The 18,121-nt window shown below is 41.4% G+C and overlaps 1 protein-coding gene across 1 annotated transcript in view; it reads right to left on the reverse strand.

Moving 5' to 3' along the window:
* NEBL (nebulette) overlaps nucleotides 1–18,121 on the reverse strand; it is a gene marked incomplete at both ends in the record, with an annotated part of 126,094 nt that overhangs the window by 77,990 nt on the left and 29,983 nt on the right. The window contains 2 exon segments of the mRNA XM_080716878.1: nucleotides 9,361–9,462; nucleotides 10,582–10,683. Coding sequence (XP_080573004.1) covers nucleotides 9,361–9,462; nucleotides 10,582–10,683 — 204 coding nt within the window.

Raw genomic sequence — 18,121 nt, forward strand, 5'->3', positions numbered from 1 at the left:
CAGCCAGGCACCCAACACACGCTCCCCTTTCTGTGTCAAGCCTTCCCCCACAGCCAGGCACGTGAGGGCTCGCGGTCAGTGGCCTTTATCTACCCAGCCTGCAGTGCTCACTCGTATCCAGTCTCCTTCAGGGCCATATTCCCCAACCTCAGGCACCACGAGTGTCTTAGCGATGACATGTCAGCTAAATGATGGGAGAAGTGTCTGTGGTCTTGCTTGCAGACAGCCCATGCAACCCTTCCTTTGTTCCCAAGGCTTCCCACACAGGGAGCAGGGGCAAGGCAGGCTGCTGTTACTTGGAAATGGAACATGATAACTTCTTGCCAGTTATTAGGCCTGGCATTTGCTCTGCTAAGGGAGTACATATTTCTGGATAACAACAATCAATCTATCATTCATACTTACATGGAATGCAATAATGACAGAGGGTTGTACAATACTATCTCATTCCAACCTTCAGTGGTTTGAGGGACTTGAGTCTAGAGAGGTTCCACAAAATAATATCAATAGACACTGTCTGGGCATGGACACACAATGGTTTCCTTTTTCACTTTTTCTGTAAGATTTGCAAGTACATGAACTGAGAAAACGACTGAATGGTTTAACTGAGCATACCTTTCCCTTTATGACTGGTCCGCTCCATGATTATATAGAAAACTCAGCCTTCTATACTGTCTTCAACCTCCAGTTCACACACCCAAGCACCTACCTCACCACTCCAGCTCAGTCTCCTGGGAGACCCCAGCAAGCTTCTCCTTGAACATAACTGGTCACCCTACCATGTAACAAAAACACGTCCTTCTGATTGCAAGACCATTTGAGAAAGGGAGAAATTGGTGTTCGCTTTATATACTGAAGAACTCGATCCATTATTTTGGAAATAAATTAAGTTACTTCTAGTCCATATGGCCAAATGACACCTCACCATGAAGACCAGCCACGAGTCCTTCCCATTTTGGACGATATTCAATTATCCATGGGCACTGGGTATGGTGGTGCATGCCTTTTGATCCCAGGACTTGGGAGTTTGAGACAAGAGGATCACAGGTTTGAGGATAGCCTCAGCAATGTCAAGAAACTTTCAGAAACTTAGCTAGACCCTATTAAAAAAAAATTAAAAAAAGAAATCAATGGCTTTTCTTTACGCCAACAATGAATTCACAATGAAAGAAACAAAGAAAGCAATTCCATTCACTATAACCTCAAAACCAATAAAATATCTAGGAATATACCTAACCCAAGATGTAAAAGACCTCTACAACAAAAACTATAAAACATTAAAGAAAGAAATTGAAGAAGACCTTGGAAGATGGAAAGATCTCCCGTGCTCATGGAAAGCAGAACAAATATCATCAAAATGGCCATTCTACCAAAACTGATCTATAGGTTCAATGCAATTCCCATTAAAATACCAGCGACATTCTTCAGAGACCTAGAAAAATCAATCATGAACTTCATATGGAGAAAGAAAAGACCCAGAATAGCCAAAGCAATTCTCAGCAATAAGAAACATGCAGGAGGCATCACAATCCCAGACTTCAAATTATACTATAGAGGGGAAATACAGCAAAGCTTGAATGGAAAGATAGAGGAGGAGGAAGGCTGAACTTGATTAATGAGGGTCCACATCTGAATATATGTAAAATTATGAATATGGCATGGTTACCCGGGACAATCATTGTTTTATTGCTGGGAGGGGGAAGGGAAAAAAAGAAAAAATAAGTAAAGAATACAAAATAGGGCAGGGGGTATAGCTCGGAGGTCAAATGCCCCTGGGTTCCATCCCTAGACCCACAAAAAAAAAAAAAAAAAAGAAAAGAAAAAGAAACAAAAAATCAGGATGTGAGTATAACTCAGAGGTATTAGAATGGCCCTGAGTTCTAACCTCAGTACCACCAAAAAATAAAAATAAAAATCCTAAAAGTGGTCAAGAAAATAGTACAAATAAATATTTTTGTTTTAATTTGCACCAAATGCTCAAAATTCACAAAAAACTTTAAATGGTCTCTCTATATTTAATGATGACTTAACTCTGTTTTTCTATAACAGTGGGTCAAAGGTACAGAAGTCCTGTCTCCATGGACCCTGCCATTTGGTAAGTGGAATTGATATTTCAAAAATACACACACACACACAAACACACACACACACACACACAGATGCCTACTACAGACTGTAGCAAGAACTATAAAGAAAGAGAACAGAGAGTAAAAAGAGTGATACCGCTTACATCGGCAGATCAGGGATGTGACATTTAAGCTGCTATTTGGTTGTGAGGAGGTTGGAGGAGGGTGCGTGTGCCAGGAAGGGGAACGGGAGCCCATCCAAACCAATTAAAGCCATTACAGTTTAAGGACAATGTTTATTTCTAATTTTTATGTCGATGCATAGTGTAATTTTCAGGTTTAAAACTCATTCCTATCTTTATAACAAATGCAATTTTAGAACAAATACTAGTTATTTAAATACATAAATTTTCCTTGATGTTAAAAAAAAACAAAGAATTCATCCATCACATAAGACAAGCTCCAAGTAGTAATTTAAGATGATATATGAATATATTAATAAATTAACCAGTATGAATTTTTAAGCTCATGACTGTAATGAAGACTGTACTCTCGTTGGAGATACTTATAAAACTTTTATTTATTTTTTTACTGATTTATTTTATGACTGGACCATAATTTTACATGTTTTCCAAACTTAAAAAGGGAACATTCACAACTGAGATTAGAGCTACTGCACAAGTTAACATCAGAAGGGTCTGGAGTGTGCGTCCACTCTCTCTTTTGGGTAAATCCGACAGCACTGGGCCCCAGGTGAGCAGCGCACCCCGCATGGAGCCCACCTGGCCACACAGGCACCGCGGCCGCGGCCTCCTCCCTGCCTTTTTTTTTTTTTTTTTTTTTTGCTATCTTTTCTCCCGTTTCCTGCCCCTCTACCAGCTCACTGAAGTCCTTGATCATTGCCCTTCCCCGTATCTACCGCCTGGCTGATTAGCTTGAGTGCAGGAGAGTACACGACCTTCAAAGTCATCAACACAAGTCAAAAAACGACACCTTTTGCCTTTCTTTCTGGCGGACACTCCTAAGGACGCAAAGGAATCGCACCCAGAGTCTCCCAGGCGGACCGCTTACCCCTCTGTTCTGAGTTTACGCACCACAGGAGCAGCTGAGGTGCTCCTGGGTTCAGTTTGACTTGCACCTTGCAATCCGCTTCAGCGTCTGGTCCCTCAGCCATAAATAACTCCAGATTAAACATATGTGCCTAATATATGTTTATATATTAAATATCTGTTTATATATACTAATATATTGAAGTACTTACTTATATATTTAAATGTGCTTATTAAGTATCTGTCTAAATATATTAAATATTTACTTACTTTATATATGCTTACTTGTATTTAAGAGTGCCAACTTATTTGTTTATAAATTTAAATATATTTGTTAAATATATGTGCCTAAAATATATAAATACATATGCCTAAAATACCTAAAATATATGAAATATATATGTATGTATATGGCTTAAAAACTATAGAGATCATATGTTGGGATTTTTATGGACTGAATTTGAGATGTAAAAATAAAAAGCACAAATACCAAAATTTTCTTCTAAGAACTCTCTAATAGGATTATGACGGCAGGAATTGAAGTCCAGAATCTAAGCCAGGCATAATAACACGGGCGTGTAATCCTAGTACTTGGGAGGCTAAGGCAAGAGGATCTCAGGTTCGGGGCCAACCTCACCAACTTCATGAGGTTACCTGCAACTTAGGGAGACCCTGTTTTAAAATACAAGAACAAAAGAGGGCTGGAGGGGTATCTCGGAAGCAGAATGCCCCTGGGTCCCATCCCAGTACCACACACACAAGACCAGAATCCAATATTCAGGGTTCCTGTTCCTGCTCCCTTCTGTGTATGCATTCATCTAAAATGGCAGAAGAGTCCACAGCGAGTGTGCCGTGCATTCACAGCCCCAGCACACCGAGCTGCAGCATTCTATGGGACCAAAGTGCATCAATAAATAGATGTTTTGAAAAAAGGTAGAAGAGGAAATACTCTGCGTATCTAAAATAAAATGCTTCCTCTGAAGTTTCGTAATCCTCCGCGGGCCGGCCAGTTTTTAGGCGCTGTACTCACATTCGTTCATCTTAGCCCACAACCCTGGGAAGGAGGCATTAGTGCTGTGGACCCCATTTTATAGGACGAGGAAACTGCAGACGAGAGCTTAAGCGACCTGTCTGGTGCTAGCCAGCAAGAGCAGCAGGACTTTGCCCGGGGGGCCCTGCTCCGGGGCTGCTTCGTGGCCACTGGACTAGACCAGATGGCTTGTCCACCATCGGCTTCGCAACTAACTGCGGGAAAACCTTGGTCCCCAGAAAAGGGGGGAGCTGTAAGGAGTCAGGGGCTCTGCTGAAAACCTAAGGCGGTGCCACCACCTCCTGCCTCTTCAACGGGCCTTCTCAGGAGCATGCGAGCTTGGAACCGCAGGCCTTCTTGGCCCTTGGACGGCAGCACCGCCCAGGCTCTTCCGCACCAGCCGCTCCTGAGTGACAGAGCTGTCTTCTAAGTGGAGTGCCCTGTGAACTGTGCGCCTTCCTGTCACCCACACACAACCAGACTCCCAGGGACTGATGACTCGTGTGTGCTCGCCACAGCTGAGCCCAACGGGCTCTGGATTTCCCTCTCCTGCAAGGCTGGACTTTCCTGCACGCACTTTGACTCATGTCATTTGCACAATCCTCCCTTGCTCAAATTTTCAGTGATGACTTATTTCTTATCTTAAAGTAGAAGTGATCTGAGACACTATGGCTTAAATGTTCTCTTGGGAATTTAACTCTAAATTGTTTCTCATGGCTACATTTATAAACTTTCTCCTTTGCCTATTTCTTCCATAGATCAGGTTGTTCTGGGCAGGATGTGGTAGCATCAAGGAACAGGTAGAGTCTCACTGCCAAGGGAAAAAGGCACCCCAGAGATGGTAGCATGTTATGAACCTGTTTAATACCACTGAACAGAATGCTTCACATGGCTAGGGTGGGAAATTTTATGTGTATTTTATTACAACCACAAAATTGGAAAGCTGGGTGTGGTGAAGCATGCTTGTAATCCCAGTGTTTGGGAGGCTGAGACCAGAGGATCACAGTTTGCAGACAGCCTCAGTTACTTAGTGAGGCCCTTTGCAACTCAGTGAGACCCTGTTTCAAAATCAAAATAAAAAAATAAGGCTGGGGGTGTAGCTCGGAGGTAGAATGGCCCTGGGTCCCATCCCCAGTACTGCAAAAAATATTGAAGGAAGCCAGGCGTGGTGACACACGCTTGTAATCCCCAAACTTGGGAGGCTGAGACAGGAGGATCGCACAGGTTCGAAGCCAGCCTCAGCAACTTAGTGAGACCCTGTTTCCAAATAAAATAGAAAATAGTTCTGGGAGTATAGCCCGGAGGTAGAAAGCCCCTGGGTTCCACCCCCAGTACCACCAAAAAAATAAAGAAATGGAGGAAAATTAATATATATGGATAGATTATTAATCACACTGTACTTTCTAAGTCATGGCCTACAGTCAACACCAAAACAATACTGGCTCACTGCTATCAAAGCCCCAGCTTCTGCCAGGTTCCTGATTACGTTCATGACACAGGCCGCTCTGCTCAGAACCCCTCCTGTCACCAGACTTCCGCCCTGGCGCCCTCGCTCCCAACCTTGATTCGCGGCTTTCCGCTTGAAATCTAACCTGGCTCGATGCCGCCCCTACAGGAACCCTTTCCCCGTCCTCCTCCTCCACACTAAGGAGGCACAATGCTGATCGGTGCCAATGGCATTTTGCTTTCATATTGTTGGCACGTGCTCATCTGCTGGACAATTTGAGCATCTTTTTACATGTTTATCGGCCATTTATATTTGCTCTTCCGTAAAATGTCTATTCACCCTATTTTCCCTCCTTTTTCTACCACGATGTTAGTCTTTTTTGCTTCTATCTTAAAGAACTTACATTTATTATAGATATTACAATATTCTTATCGTGTATCTGATACTTTTCCTTCATCATTTTGGTGGTAATGAATGGGGATGGAACCCAGGGGCATTCTACCTCAGAGCTACACCCCAGCCCTATTTTTGTTATTCTTTATTTTTTTAATGTTTTATTGGTGCATTGTAGTCATACATCTTAATGGGATGCAAGACTTGTGTAGACATACACGCACACCTCGCCCAATCGGCCCTTTCCAGTCCCCACCCCATTCCCTCCCCCTCCCTCCTTCCCATGCTGGGCTGAGCGATTGACCTTGATATGTTTCAGTACATCCTGTGCTTTAGAGAGTCTCCCTCTCCCCTCCCATCCCCTCAGTTAGGCCGCCTTATTGCTCCTCTATAGAATCTCCTTCTTCATCTAGAGTTCCTCCTGGTACCCATTTCTCCCTAGCTTTCACATATTAGGGAAAGCATCTGATTTCTTATTTTTTTGTGACTGACTAATCTCACTTAGCATAATGTCCTCCAGTTCCATCCATTTCCCTGAAAATGATGTAATTATGTTTTTTTCTTTATGGCTGAGTAAAGTTCCATTGTGTACATATCCCACAGTTTTGTAATCCATTCATCTGTTGATGGACATCTTGGCTGGTTCCATAGTTTGGCTGTGGTGAATTGTGCAGCTATGAACATAGATACACATGCATTAGTTTGGTAGTTTGGTTTCCTTTCTTTTGCGTATATTATTCTTTATTTTGAAAGAAGGTCTCACAAAACTGTGGAGGGCCTCACTAAGTGAACCGAGATCCTCTAGTCTCCGCCTCCCAAGTACTGAGATTACTCAGTACAAGTAAAGCCCGGCTTTACTTTTCCAAATGCTTGAAGACCACTGCTTTTTCTTTCTGTGTTTTTATTTTTAAGTCTATTACCAGACCTACCCTTATTGGTATAAACTCTAATTTATTTAACTTATTCAAACATTTAATTTCATTCTAATTTTGAAAAGACTATTTGAATTATAATTGAAATTACACGGCATTTTCTAAAATCAGTTTGTGAAGATTAATATCTGCCTTTAGAATAGTACTACACTGTTTCAATTATTGTAGCTTTATATGGTTTGAAATCAGGAAATATATATCTTCTAGCTTTGTTCTTTTTCAAGATAGTTTTGGGTACCTAGAGTCCATATTCCATATTAGGATAGATTTTTTTCTGAAAAATAAATATATAAATATATGATAGTTTCACCTAAAAATAGAAAAAAAAAATATTCTCTGGTAAGAAAGAAAGCAAAAAGAAATATTGAAATGTTATCTTTAAGTCATCAAAAGCTTGGTATCAGACAAATGAAACTGCTATGTGAGATTATCATTTTTAATTTTAGATAAATTGCCATAATACTAGATGTCAACTACTAAGCCAAGCATGGGAGGGAGGGATAGGGAGAGAATGGGGTGGGGATTGGGTGGGGGATGACTGGGAAAAGTGTGCATGTATGTCTACAAAAGTATGTATCCTACTATGATGTATGAATACAGTGCACCAATAAAAATAAATAAATAAATAAAAATTAAAAAAAATAAAAAATAAAAATGAAAAAAATAAAAACCAAAAAAAAAATAAAAATAAAAATAAAAAGGCAAAAAAAAAAAAAAAAAAAAAAAAAAACATCATGATTGCATTGGGTATTGAGACTTGCAAGCCAAGAACACAGTATTTTTTCATTTTTTATTTTTTATTTTTAGTGGCACTGAGGACTGAACCTAGAGGTGTTCTACCTCTGAAATACACTTCTAGCCCTACTTTGTTTTTTTTTACATATATATACTTTGTCTTGTTTTGTTTCGTTATGCTGAGGATTGAACCCAGAGGCATTCTACTTTTTAGCTACACCCCAGACCTTTTTTATTCTTTTGTTTTGAAACAGGGTCTCACTAAGTTACTGGAGTCTCACCATTGCTGAGGCTGTCTTTGAACCTGTGGTCCTCCTGTCTCAGCCTCCCAAGTGCAGGGATTATAAGCATGCGCCACCATGCCCAGCTTACTTTTTATTTTTTGTGTATACTTATTTTTATATGTGTGGCACTGGGGGTGGAATTTAGGGCCATTCTACCTCTGAGCTACACGCTCAGCCCTATTTTATTCTTTTATTTTGAAACAGGTTCTCACTAAGTTGCGGATGGCCTCACTAAATTGCTGAAGCTGGCCTTAACCTGTCTGTGATTCTCCTGTCTCAGCCTCCCAAGTACTGAGGTTACAGGTGTGCACCGACACACGGGCACAGTACGCCTTTTCACTTGTTCAGTGCTTATTTTATTTTCTTCAGCCAGACTCCATTTTCTCATCATTTACATCTCCCCATTTTAAAATAAAATTCAACTAATACACTGACCATCTTCATACTTTTACAGGCAATTCCTATCCATACAAACTTTAAGACCATTTTATACACGTAAATAGTCCAATATACACACAGAGATTTTATCTGTGTGTGTGTGTGTGTGTGTGTGTGTGTGTGTGTGTGTGTATACACATACATACATACATGTGGTCCAATACACACACACAGTGAAAGAGCGTGTGGGGGGTGGAGCATCCTACCTCAAGCCCCCAGCCCTATTTTTTTTTTATTATTTTGAAACAGGGTCTCACTAACTTTCTGAGGGCCTTGCTAAGTTGCTGAGGCTGGCCTCAAAACCCCAATCCTCTTGTCTCAGCCTCCCAAATATTGGAATTACAATGTGCACCACCACATTTGGCCTTGAAACTGCATGACATCTATATGGTAATTCTGGGAGAGCTGAGATTTTTATCTGTGAATACTGCCAACCAAAAACATGGCATACCTTTATACTTTTCCAGGTTTTTACGCCCATCAATAAAATTCCAAGGTTTTATTTATTTTCATCACCTTTAGTCATTTTATGGTTAAGAAATTTGAAAATTGGGAAATTAGCATTATTATCGAGCTAAAATTGTATATGCATGCACGTCTCAGCATGCATATATATATATATATATATATATATATATATATATATATATATATATATATATATATGGACTGAACTGCAATTAGTTGATATAAGTATTGATTTCCAGAAGTTTCTGGAAATTCTGGAAAATGTGTCAACATGGCCAAACCAAAAGAGGTTTAGATCTGAGCCTAGAGAAAAGAAAATTCTATCATCCTTAAAACTAGATATTCTTTTTTCTTTGCTGAAATTTGTAATTATTGCAATCCTATCTGAGAGATTTGAGAAATGTGATCTCTGTTTATTCTTGCAATTATAGGTATTACCTAAAATGGAATATTCTCCTGGGCTTTTAGAAACAAAATATTTGAATGACATCACTGGAATCATCACTCCAGAGTCTTACTTGGCTGGAAAGTTTAGAAGCTTCCAGGGCGTGTTCAAAATCTGACCTTCCAAGTACGGCAGACTCTCTCTTCGCTGTTGCTTGTCCTTTCTTGTACTCTGCCTGAAATTGATAAAAAAAAATTATGAAGTAACAGAACTTTCCAATGAATAATTACACTGACATTAATCAAAATAAAACATGCTCTCATTCCATTAAAAATATGCCTTATAACACATGAAATACTAAAATATTGACTGCTAAAGTATGAACTGATTTTATACTATAGTTATTTAAATAAGCTTTATTTTTAGCAGTATAATAATTACTAATTTTGACTCTAAGTATCTAGTTATCATCTTTATATTTACCTATCAATACTGAAAAAAGACATGTAAAGGGACATTTCTGGGCAATTAAGACCTGCATTCTTCATACAGCTAGCATTTATGGGTTGTTTGTTTTGTTTTTGTGTGGTACTGGGGACTGAACCCAGAGGCATTCAAACTCCGAGCTACACTCCCAGCCCTATACTTTTAAACAGGGTCTCACTAAGTTGCAGAATGCCTCCTTAAGTTGCTGGGGCTAGTGGAGAACTGTGGTCCTCCTGTCTCAGCCTCCCCAAAACATGCACCGCCATGCCGAGCTGCATTTAGTTTTGACCAAGTTTGATTAACATGTAATAAAACTTAGCCATTATTGATTCTCTTAAAGTATATTTAGCTTATGTCATTCCAGTACTTCGAGTTGAATCGTCACTTTAAACCAGGACTTCTGGCATGCAGTGGTAAAATGGTACAACCTAAGGAGGGTGTCTTAAAGAAGAAACAGTCCTGCCGTGCAAGGACCGCACAACCGTAGGCGTCGAGGGAAGAGAACCTTCACAACTAACGAGATGAGAACAAGGCTGAGTTCTGGGCAAAGTGAGAAATTATCCTCATCGGAAGACTGACAACACTGGCTTGTAACCTGAGGCCTCTGAATGTGACCTTACCCCGAAAAGTATTTAATCCTCTCCAGAGAACGGTCAGAATAGAGCCCGGTTCGGGCTGTTTCTGCGTATACCCAAATAATTTACATAATCGCATGGATGATTCAGGAAATTTTCAAGATATAATTAATTTGGATTCATTAATTGCACTCATTAAATTAACTATCAAGTACCAAATCTGTGCTTTGTCTCTTACAAAAAAAAAAAAAAAAGTAAGTCATTTCTGTACAAGATTAAGAAAGACAAATTACATTGCTTATGATCTTGGAGTTGTGAGTTGCTTTCTTGATATCCGGTCTGTCGAGCTCCGCCACGTATGTGTGGGTGTCCTGCGCATCTTTTCTATAAGAAATCTGATTCAAGAGAAAGTTTTGATTCAAAAAAATAAAAAAAAGAACTTAGTAACTTCATTTAGCTATAAGTCTTCATGTCCACATTACTTTTCTTTGCCATCACAGCTTAGAGAACCTACTGGCCTTGAATTGCTATTTTGTTTCTACATACAACTATGTCATTGCATAGGAATAACTCTTTATACTATACCTATGTCTCATAACATTAGCATATTTGAAATGGATTTATAATGCCTAAAGTTTAGAAGATCAAGAATGGGGACAAAAAGCAGTCTTGGGGGATTTTACGTGTAGCATTCTATTAGCATGCCTGTGTGTTGCTATATTCAGGCATGAAATAGCCAGCACGTCAGCTCATTCTCACATATTCTCAGCCTCAGTGGGTTCGAGATCATTCCCAGCACAGGAGCACTGGAGACCACTTCCAGAGGTGGGGTGGGGCAAGGAAGCGCTAGGACTCTTTGGTTTTACCCTCTAGACTCCCCCTTTTTCTTCCCTTTCTATCTGGGCTCTTTAAAAGTTTAAGATGAGCCAAGCATGGCGGTGCACACTTGTAATCCCAGCGCTTGAGAGGCGGAGACAGGAGGATCGCACAGGTTCGAAGCCAGCCTCGGCTACTTAGTGAGGTTCTCAGCAACTTAGTGAGACCTGTTTCCAAATAAAATGGAAAATAGGTCTGGGAGGATAGCCCAGAGGTAGAAAGCCCCTGGGTTCCACCCCCAGTACCACACACACACACAAAAGTTTAAGATGGGCATAGTGCAGGCCTGTGATCCCAGTGCTTGGGAGGCTGAGATAGGAGGGTTGTAGGTGCAAGGGCAACCTCAGCAATCTAGGAAAACCCTCAGCAACTAAGAGAGACTTAATTTCAAAATAAAAAGGGGGGTGGGACTGGGGGTGTAGTGCAGAGGTAAAATACCCTGGGTTCAACCTCCAATACCAGGAAAAAAAAATTACCCAGGCAGACCTAGTCCTAGGTCATAGTTATAGATAAACGTCACTCTGATGGGCTGATCCCCCAAATCAGAACAGTGATATTGAGGGGTACTCTCCCTCTGCTATAGAACACAAAGATTTAAGGAGAAAAATAAATAAATCTGCTAATTGTAAAGCCCTTCATCCTGCCCATCACTTACAGTAACTTGACTGACAAATGGGAAGCGAGATGGGTGTGGAACTGGTGCCATGTCTGATGGTCAACAGTGCAAAATGCCCCAAAATCTGCCATGAGCCAAAACACTAATTGCCAGATGTGGCTCTACTGAGGCCATCCCACCAGGGGCTGGCTCGCTTCTCTACTCTAACACATTCTAGTCAAGTTATAACGCACGGAATGCAGGGACGTCCACGTGCAAAATCCATTTTCATTTTATCAGAGCACAGAAAGGGAGAATACAGAAGTGCCGCGCTGGACACCTGCACAAAATCCACAATTAATTACAGTTTGTACAAAACAAGAACTTCTAATATGGCCTGTAAACTTTCTGCATGAGCACCATTTGGCCTACTAATAAAATATTTTTATTCCTAAAGTGAAACCACAATCCTCTAAACAGAATTCCGGTAGGGGCTCAAGAATCTGAGGTCGGAGTATTTCCCAGCTGCTCCACATGAACCAGTGTTCTATGTAATTCTGATGCATCTTGTTATTTACCTTTCCACTTTGCAGAGCTAAACAAAACAAAACACTCCTACTTTCTTATTTCTTTCAAAACTAATTATCATGTGTAAGAAATGACAGCTCATTAATACTTCAACAAGTTCCCTTTCCAATCCATTACGCCAATGAAATGTTTATTTCCACATTTACTTACTCTTCATATGCTTAAATTTGCTTACTACCAAGACTATTTTTTAAACAGTTTTTATAATCATGAATCTCACAAGTAGGCACAACTTATGCACAATTAGTATAATTTCAGCAAGAACATCTGTTTTCCTCAGTATTTATATTTTGCAGACTTTACCTTGACAAGTAATTTCAGGTAGGTTTTGTGCATCTAGGTAGCAAAAGAAACCACAAAAATAAGCTGGAAACTGAGTTATTTGGTTGGATAAGTTTTAAATATTCAGGGATTTAAAAACAGGCCAATTTCATTGGTTTCATAAAGCTTCACACTCATCTAGAAACGATGGTAGCAACTGGACCTCAGTCTACGCCGAGTTAAACACAAGCTGTGTAAATAACAACCTGCTCTCTGGTGAAAACAAACCCGACTTATTACCCACCTCCAGGGCTGCTCACTGTTTCGAAGTTTCCACATTTGCTGGCAAACCACCCAGGTGGGAGGATGTCTTTTTGTTTAGGAAAGAATGAGGGAGAAAATGGATACCCTTACTTTTTGAAAATAATGGCAACCTTTCAGAAACCTCAGCGTCACACCGGTTACCTAATTATCTGCCATTCAGCCTGACAGCTGCGTGGCAAGAGGTGGCCGGCCCCGGTTGCGCAGGGACAGGTTCTGAATGGGGGCCCATCACCCATGCAAATTGCAAATTCGAGTCCAGTATATGCAACAGCGAACAAATGTGAAGACTGAGACGAGCTGTGCATTCAAACTGGAGGACAACACAGAGCCACACGGCGCCTGGTCACCGGGCACATCTTCCAGAAGGCGCCTGCAGAGGGACAGTCACGGGGAAAGGAGGCGGCGGGCGGCCCAGGGCAGCGAGCTCCCAGGCCCACTGTGCGAGATGGCAGGCGCGACCCCTGTGGCAGGGTGACCTGGATTCCTGAGCAGATGGCGCCTCGCCCTGCACCTAAGCTGCTGGGGGCTTCCAGGGATGCGCCCGGCCTCCTTCAGACATCTCAGTGTGGACATGTTCCATCCTGCACCACATCAGAACCCCGAAGAGCCAGAATGGCGGGGGTGGGTGTGCACACTCGTTCTTATGGATTTCCCACGTCGATTCCAACCCTAGGTCATGGACGGTGGGTTGGCCGCCATTCATCCCTCCGGCTCCTCCTGACAACGTGCTGATCTATACTTTATTGCTTTGAATGAGAGCACAGCAACTAAGGCATCCTTGAAAATCATCAACCCAGGACGAGCAGGTTGACGGTGGCTGATTTTCTGTTCTGTTCCTTGCTTTTCCCTCCTTCTCCCTCCCTTCCTTTCTCTCTCTCTCTCTCTCTCTCTCTCTCTCTCTCTCTCTCTCTCTCTCTCTCTCTCTCCTCCTCCTCCTCCTCTCTCTCCCCTCCCCTCCCCTCTCTCCTCTCTCCTCCTCCTCCTCCTCTCTCTCTCTCTCTCTCTCTCTCTCTCTCTCTCTCTCTCTCTCTCTCTCTCTCTCCCTCCCTCCCTCCCTCCCTCCCTCCCTTCCTCTCCTGCCCCTTTCTCCCTTTCTTCCTATGGTATGAGGGATGGAAACTGCACTATACCCCCAGCCATATTTTATTTTTAAATTTTGAAACAAGTTCTCACTAAGTTGCTGGGGCCCTTGCTAAACTGCTGAGGCTGGCCTACGCCCTATGATCCTTCTGCCTCAGACTCCCAAGTACTGGGATAACAGCAGGCAACACTATGCCTGGCTTTAGGTTATTTAATGTTTTCCTCCTTACTCTATTGCCAGAGGACAGGAGAGAATGAAGGTGGAAATGGGAGAGGAGGAAGAAGAAAAAAAAAGAAAAACAAGAGGAACAGGAAGACAGGCATGAGGAGGAAGAATTAGTAAGACACGTCCCCATTTTAGACGATTATGTGCCATGTTAAGGACATTCCTCTGAATTTTCTTCAAATGACCATAGTACCTGTTAAACCAAGCTCCCTTTCTACTCTTCTATTTCAAATGTTCTCTATTTCAACTATTTATTCTTCGTAATGAGCACTAGAAGCGTTTTAGTACCTTGCACAAAGAAAATGACTAGAATTTCAATGGGTGCTGCACTCGTTCTATCAATCACTTAGGGAAAATTGATATCGCAACACCACCTCAGCCTTTCTCTAGAAAATGATGCCATAGGCCCCCAATTCCTTATGCCTTTTATTATACATTTCAGTGAAATCTTGTCATTTTCTTTGATAGGTCCTGCCTGTGCAAGGCAAACTAATAATTACCATATGAAGAGAATTTTTATACATTTATCTTATACCCAAGATGATATGCTTTACTTTTTTAACAGTATATAAAAATATATAATCTCATTTGCAAATAGTGATTCTGGTCTTTTCCATAGGAATCCCCCAAATCCTTATTTTAAATGTGCAATCTCATCATTTTGTCTCTTTCTTTTATTGAGTTTACTTGTTTGCTCTTTTCCAGATTATCTGGGTTATTTTCCCAAATTATTCCCTTTGTAGTAAACACATACTAATTTTTTCCTCGTGTTTTAATTTGGAAATCTCTTTCTGCTCACTCCGAGTGGCCAGGCAGGGCTCCTAAATGTAGACTTCATTCCTCTCCACCCCAGGGTTTCCCATCAGATGCCACACCCACTCAGAAACCATGAAAAATACAGGCACATGCACATCCCAGGTGGGGCCAGAGTTTATGAAGGGCCGGCGCTCAGGTATGAGAACTGCCCGACTTTTCTCTGGGGTCAGCTGCTCCAAGATGATTTAAGTTTGGAAGCAATATCTGTCATTTTAAGTCCTTATAGACAAGTCTGTTTCAAAGAGGCATCATACAGGGGCCAACAGAGCCAAGGTGTGGGGCAGAGGAGTCTCAGCGATGCCACGAAAGCTCTCGGCTCAGTTATGCCAAAAGCTAGCTTTAACCTTCTACTTGTAGTTGGCCCTCCTTATTTAGGGGTTTCACATCTCGGATCTGACCAACCGTGGATTAAAATATTAAAAAGCTGCATCTATCCTGAGTACATGCATCCTGACTTCCTGTCATAAACATTATGCATGGCAACTATTTACTCAGCATTTGTTTTAGGTGTTAAAATATATATGATATGATTTTAAATATATATAGATATGCAGATTATATGCAAATACTATGGACTTTTTTTTAATAAAAGACCTGATTATCCACGGATTTTTGGTATCCACAGGTCCGGGGACCCATCCCTCGTGGATCCCAAGGGAAGGTTATATAAAAACCAACCAATGCTTCTTTTTATCCTAACTATAGATGGATTCCTGTCACTAACTCTAGACAGATCCATTTCATGATTTTCTGCAGTGTCAAATCCGCTTCTTACCACCTCCAAGAACTGGATTCCTCTAAGATCTTTGAATTTCTTCTTTATCTAAGATTGCCTTTGCCTGGCTTATATTCCCATGCAATTTTACTGTCTTTTAATCTCAGTTTACTCTCTTCTTATAATCTTTCTACTTCTGCTTCTTTGTGTGTGTATGTGTGGTACTGGGAACTGAATCCAGGGGCATTCTACCTCTGAGCTACACCCCAACCCTTTTTCTTTTTTGTTTATTTGAATCAAGGTCTCAGGAGGTTGTGGAGAACCTCACTAAGTTGCCGAGGCTGGTCTCAAACCTGTGCTCTTCCTGTCTCAGCCCTCCAAGGACTGGGATTAGAGGTGTGCACCACCACGTCTGGCTTACTTCTGTCCTTCAGAGCCATGTCTTTGGCATGATTCCTTTGTCTCTGCAGCCTGTTCAGTGTGTCGGGCACTCTTCTGTACCTAAATTTATGTGCCTTCATTCATGACATCCTCACCTAGGCTGTGGTTCAGGATTATCTGTACTCAGCTGGGCTCCATCAATACTCCCTGCCAAGGCTGGACCTACATTCTCCAGCATACCTACCCTTCCTTGCATAGTTACAGGATAGACTTGTTCAATTAAAGGAACTTCTACAAGATCCAGAAAGTAGAAATTAAATGGTTTCCTTTATTCTCTAAGTACAGCCAGACAAAAGCAATGTCAAAAGGACAGAAACTTTTTTTTTTTTTTTTGGTGTGTGGTAATAGGGATGGACCCAGGGACATTTTACTTCTGAGCTACAACCTTTATCTTTTATTTTATTTTATTTTATTTTATTTTGCAGGTCTGGGGATGGAACCCAGGAGCATTCGACCTCCAAACTACACCCTCTTCCCTATTTTTTATTCTTTATTTTGAAACCGGGTCTCACTGAGCTGCAGAGGGCCTCACTAAGTAGCCGAGGCTGTCCACGAACCACAATCCCCCGGTCTCTGCCTCCTGACTGCTGTGATTACAAGTGTGCACCGCCACACCCAGCTTTATCTTTTATTTTTGAAGCTGACTCTTCCTAAGTTAAAGAGGGCCTTCTAGAAACTTTTTTTTTTTTTTTTTTTTTTGGTGTGTGGTAATAGGGATGGACCCAGGGACATTTTACTGCTGAGCACATCCCTACTTTATCTTTTATTTTGAAGCAGACTCTCACTAAGTTAAGGAGGGCCTCACCTAGTTTCTAAGGCTGACCTCAAATCTGTGATCCTCTGGTCTGCCTCCTAAGTACTGGGGATTATGGGCATCTCATACTCCCAGTCCCACACCTGACCCAACAAGCTTTTTACAATGATGACTTGAGACTCTTTGTGAGATCTTAACCCAGATTGTCCATAAGGTGAACAGGAAGCACTTGGAGGTGAGAAGACTGGGGCTGAGGAATGGCAGCCTCCAGGGAAGCCGCAGACAGACAGACAGACAAGACAGACGGATAACTATGGGGGCTGAGTGTTGCTCAAGCATTTTACCTGGAAGGAAACGAATCCAACCGGGCCAGAAACAGCCCTTTGCTACTCGGCTGAAGGTGAAAGTGCTTCTTGGTGAGAAGAAACTGGAACCGACATGAGCATTTGTGGACTCCAAAGAACTAGGGCCTGGAAGTCCAGGTTCACTCATTCTCCAGAAAACCTTTGAGCATCTTGTAAGAGTGGTTCAAAAAAAAAATCAAAGATCTGGGGGTATAGCTCAGCGGTAGAATGCCCTGGGGCTTAGTTCTCAGTGCCACAAATAAACAAAAAAACAAGCCAAAGAGAAAGAAAAGAAAAATGAAAATCTCTCCTCACGTCGCAAATTGTCACAGTAGAGAAGCCCCCCGGGGAATGAAAGATAGGCACATGAAATAAACATTCTTTTTTTGTTTGTTTTTTTAATAGTGTTGGAGACAGGACCCAGGGCCTTGTGCATGCTAGACAAGTGCTCTACCACTGAGCTACATCCCCAGCTCCTGAAAATTATACCATTAGTTATATTTATTTAAATATTATTTCCTAAGCTGGGCATGGTCGTGCACATTTGTATTTCCTGCACTTGGAAAGCTGAGACAGGAGGGTCACACAGTTTTGAAGCCAGCCTCAGCAACTTAGTGAGACTTTGTTTACAAAAAAAAGTATAAAATAGGTCTGGGAGTATAGCCTGCAGACAGAAAAGCTCCTGGGTTCCACCCCCAGTACCACCAAAAAAAAAAAAAAAAATAGTAACAAATATTATTTCCTACTTGAAAATATAAACCTTTTAAACATAAGTATAGGTAAAATCTGATTCTATTCAATAAACAACATTTT

The sequence above is a fragment of the Muscardinus avellanarius genome (assembly GCF_963383645.1).
Source record: "Muscardinus avellanarius genome assembly, chromosome: 20".
NCBI lineage: Eukaryota > Metazoa > Chordata > Mammalia > Rodentia > Gliridae > Muscardinus > Muscardinus avellanarius.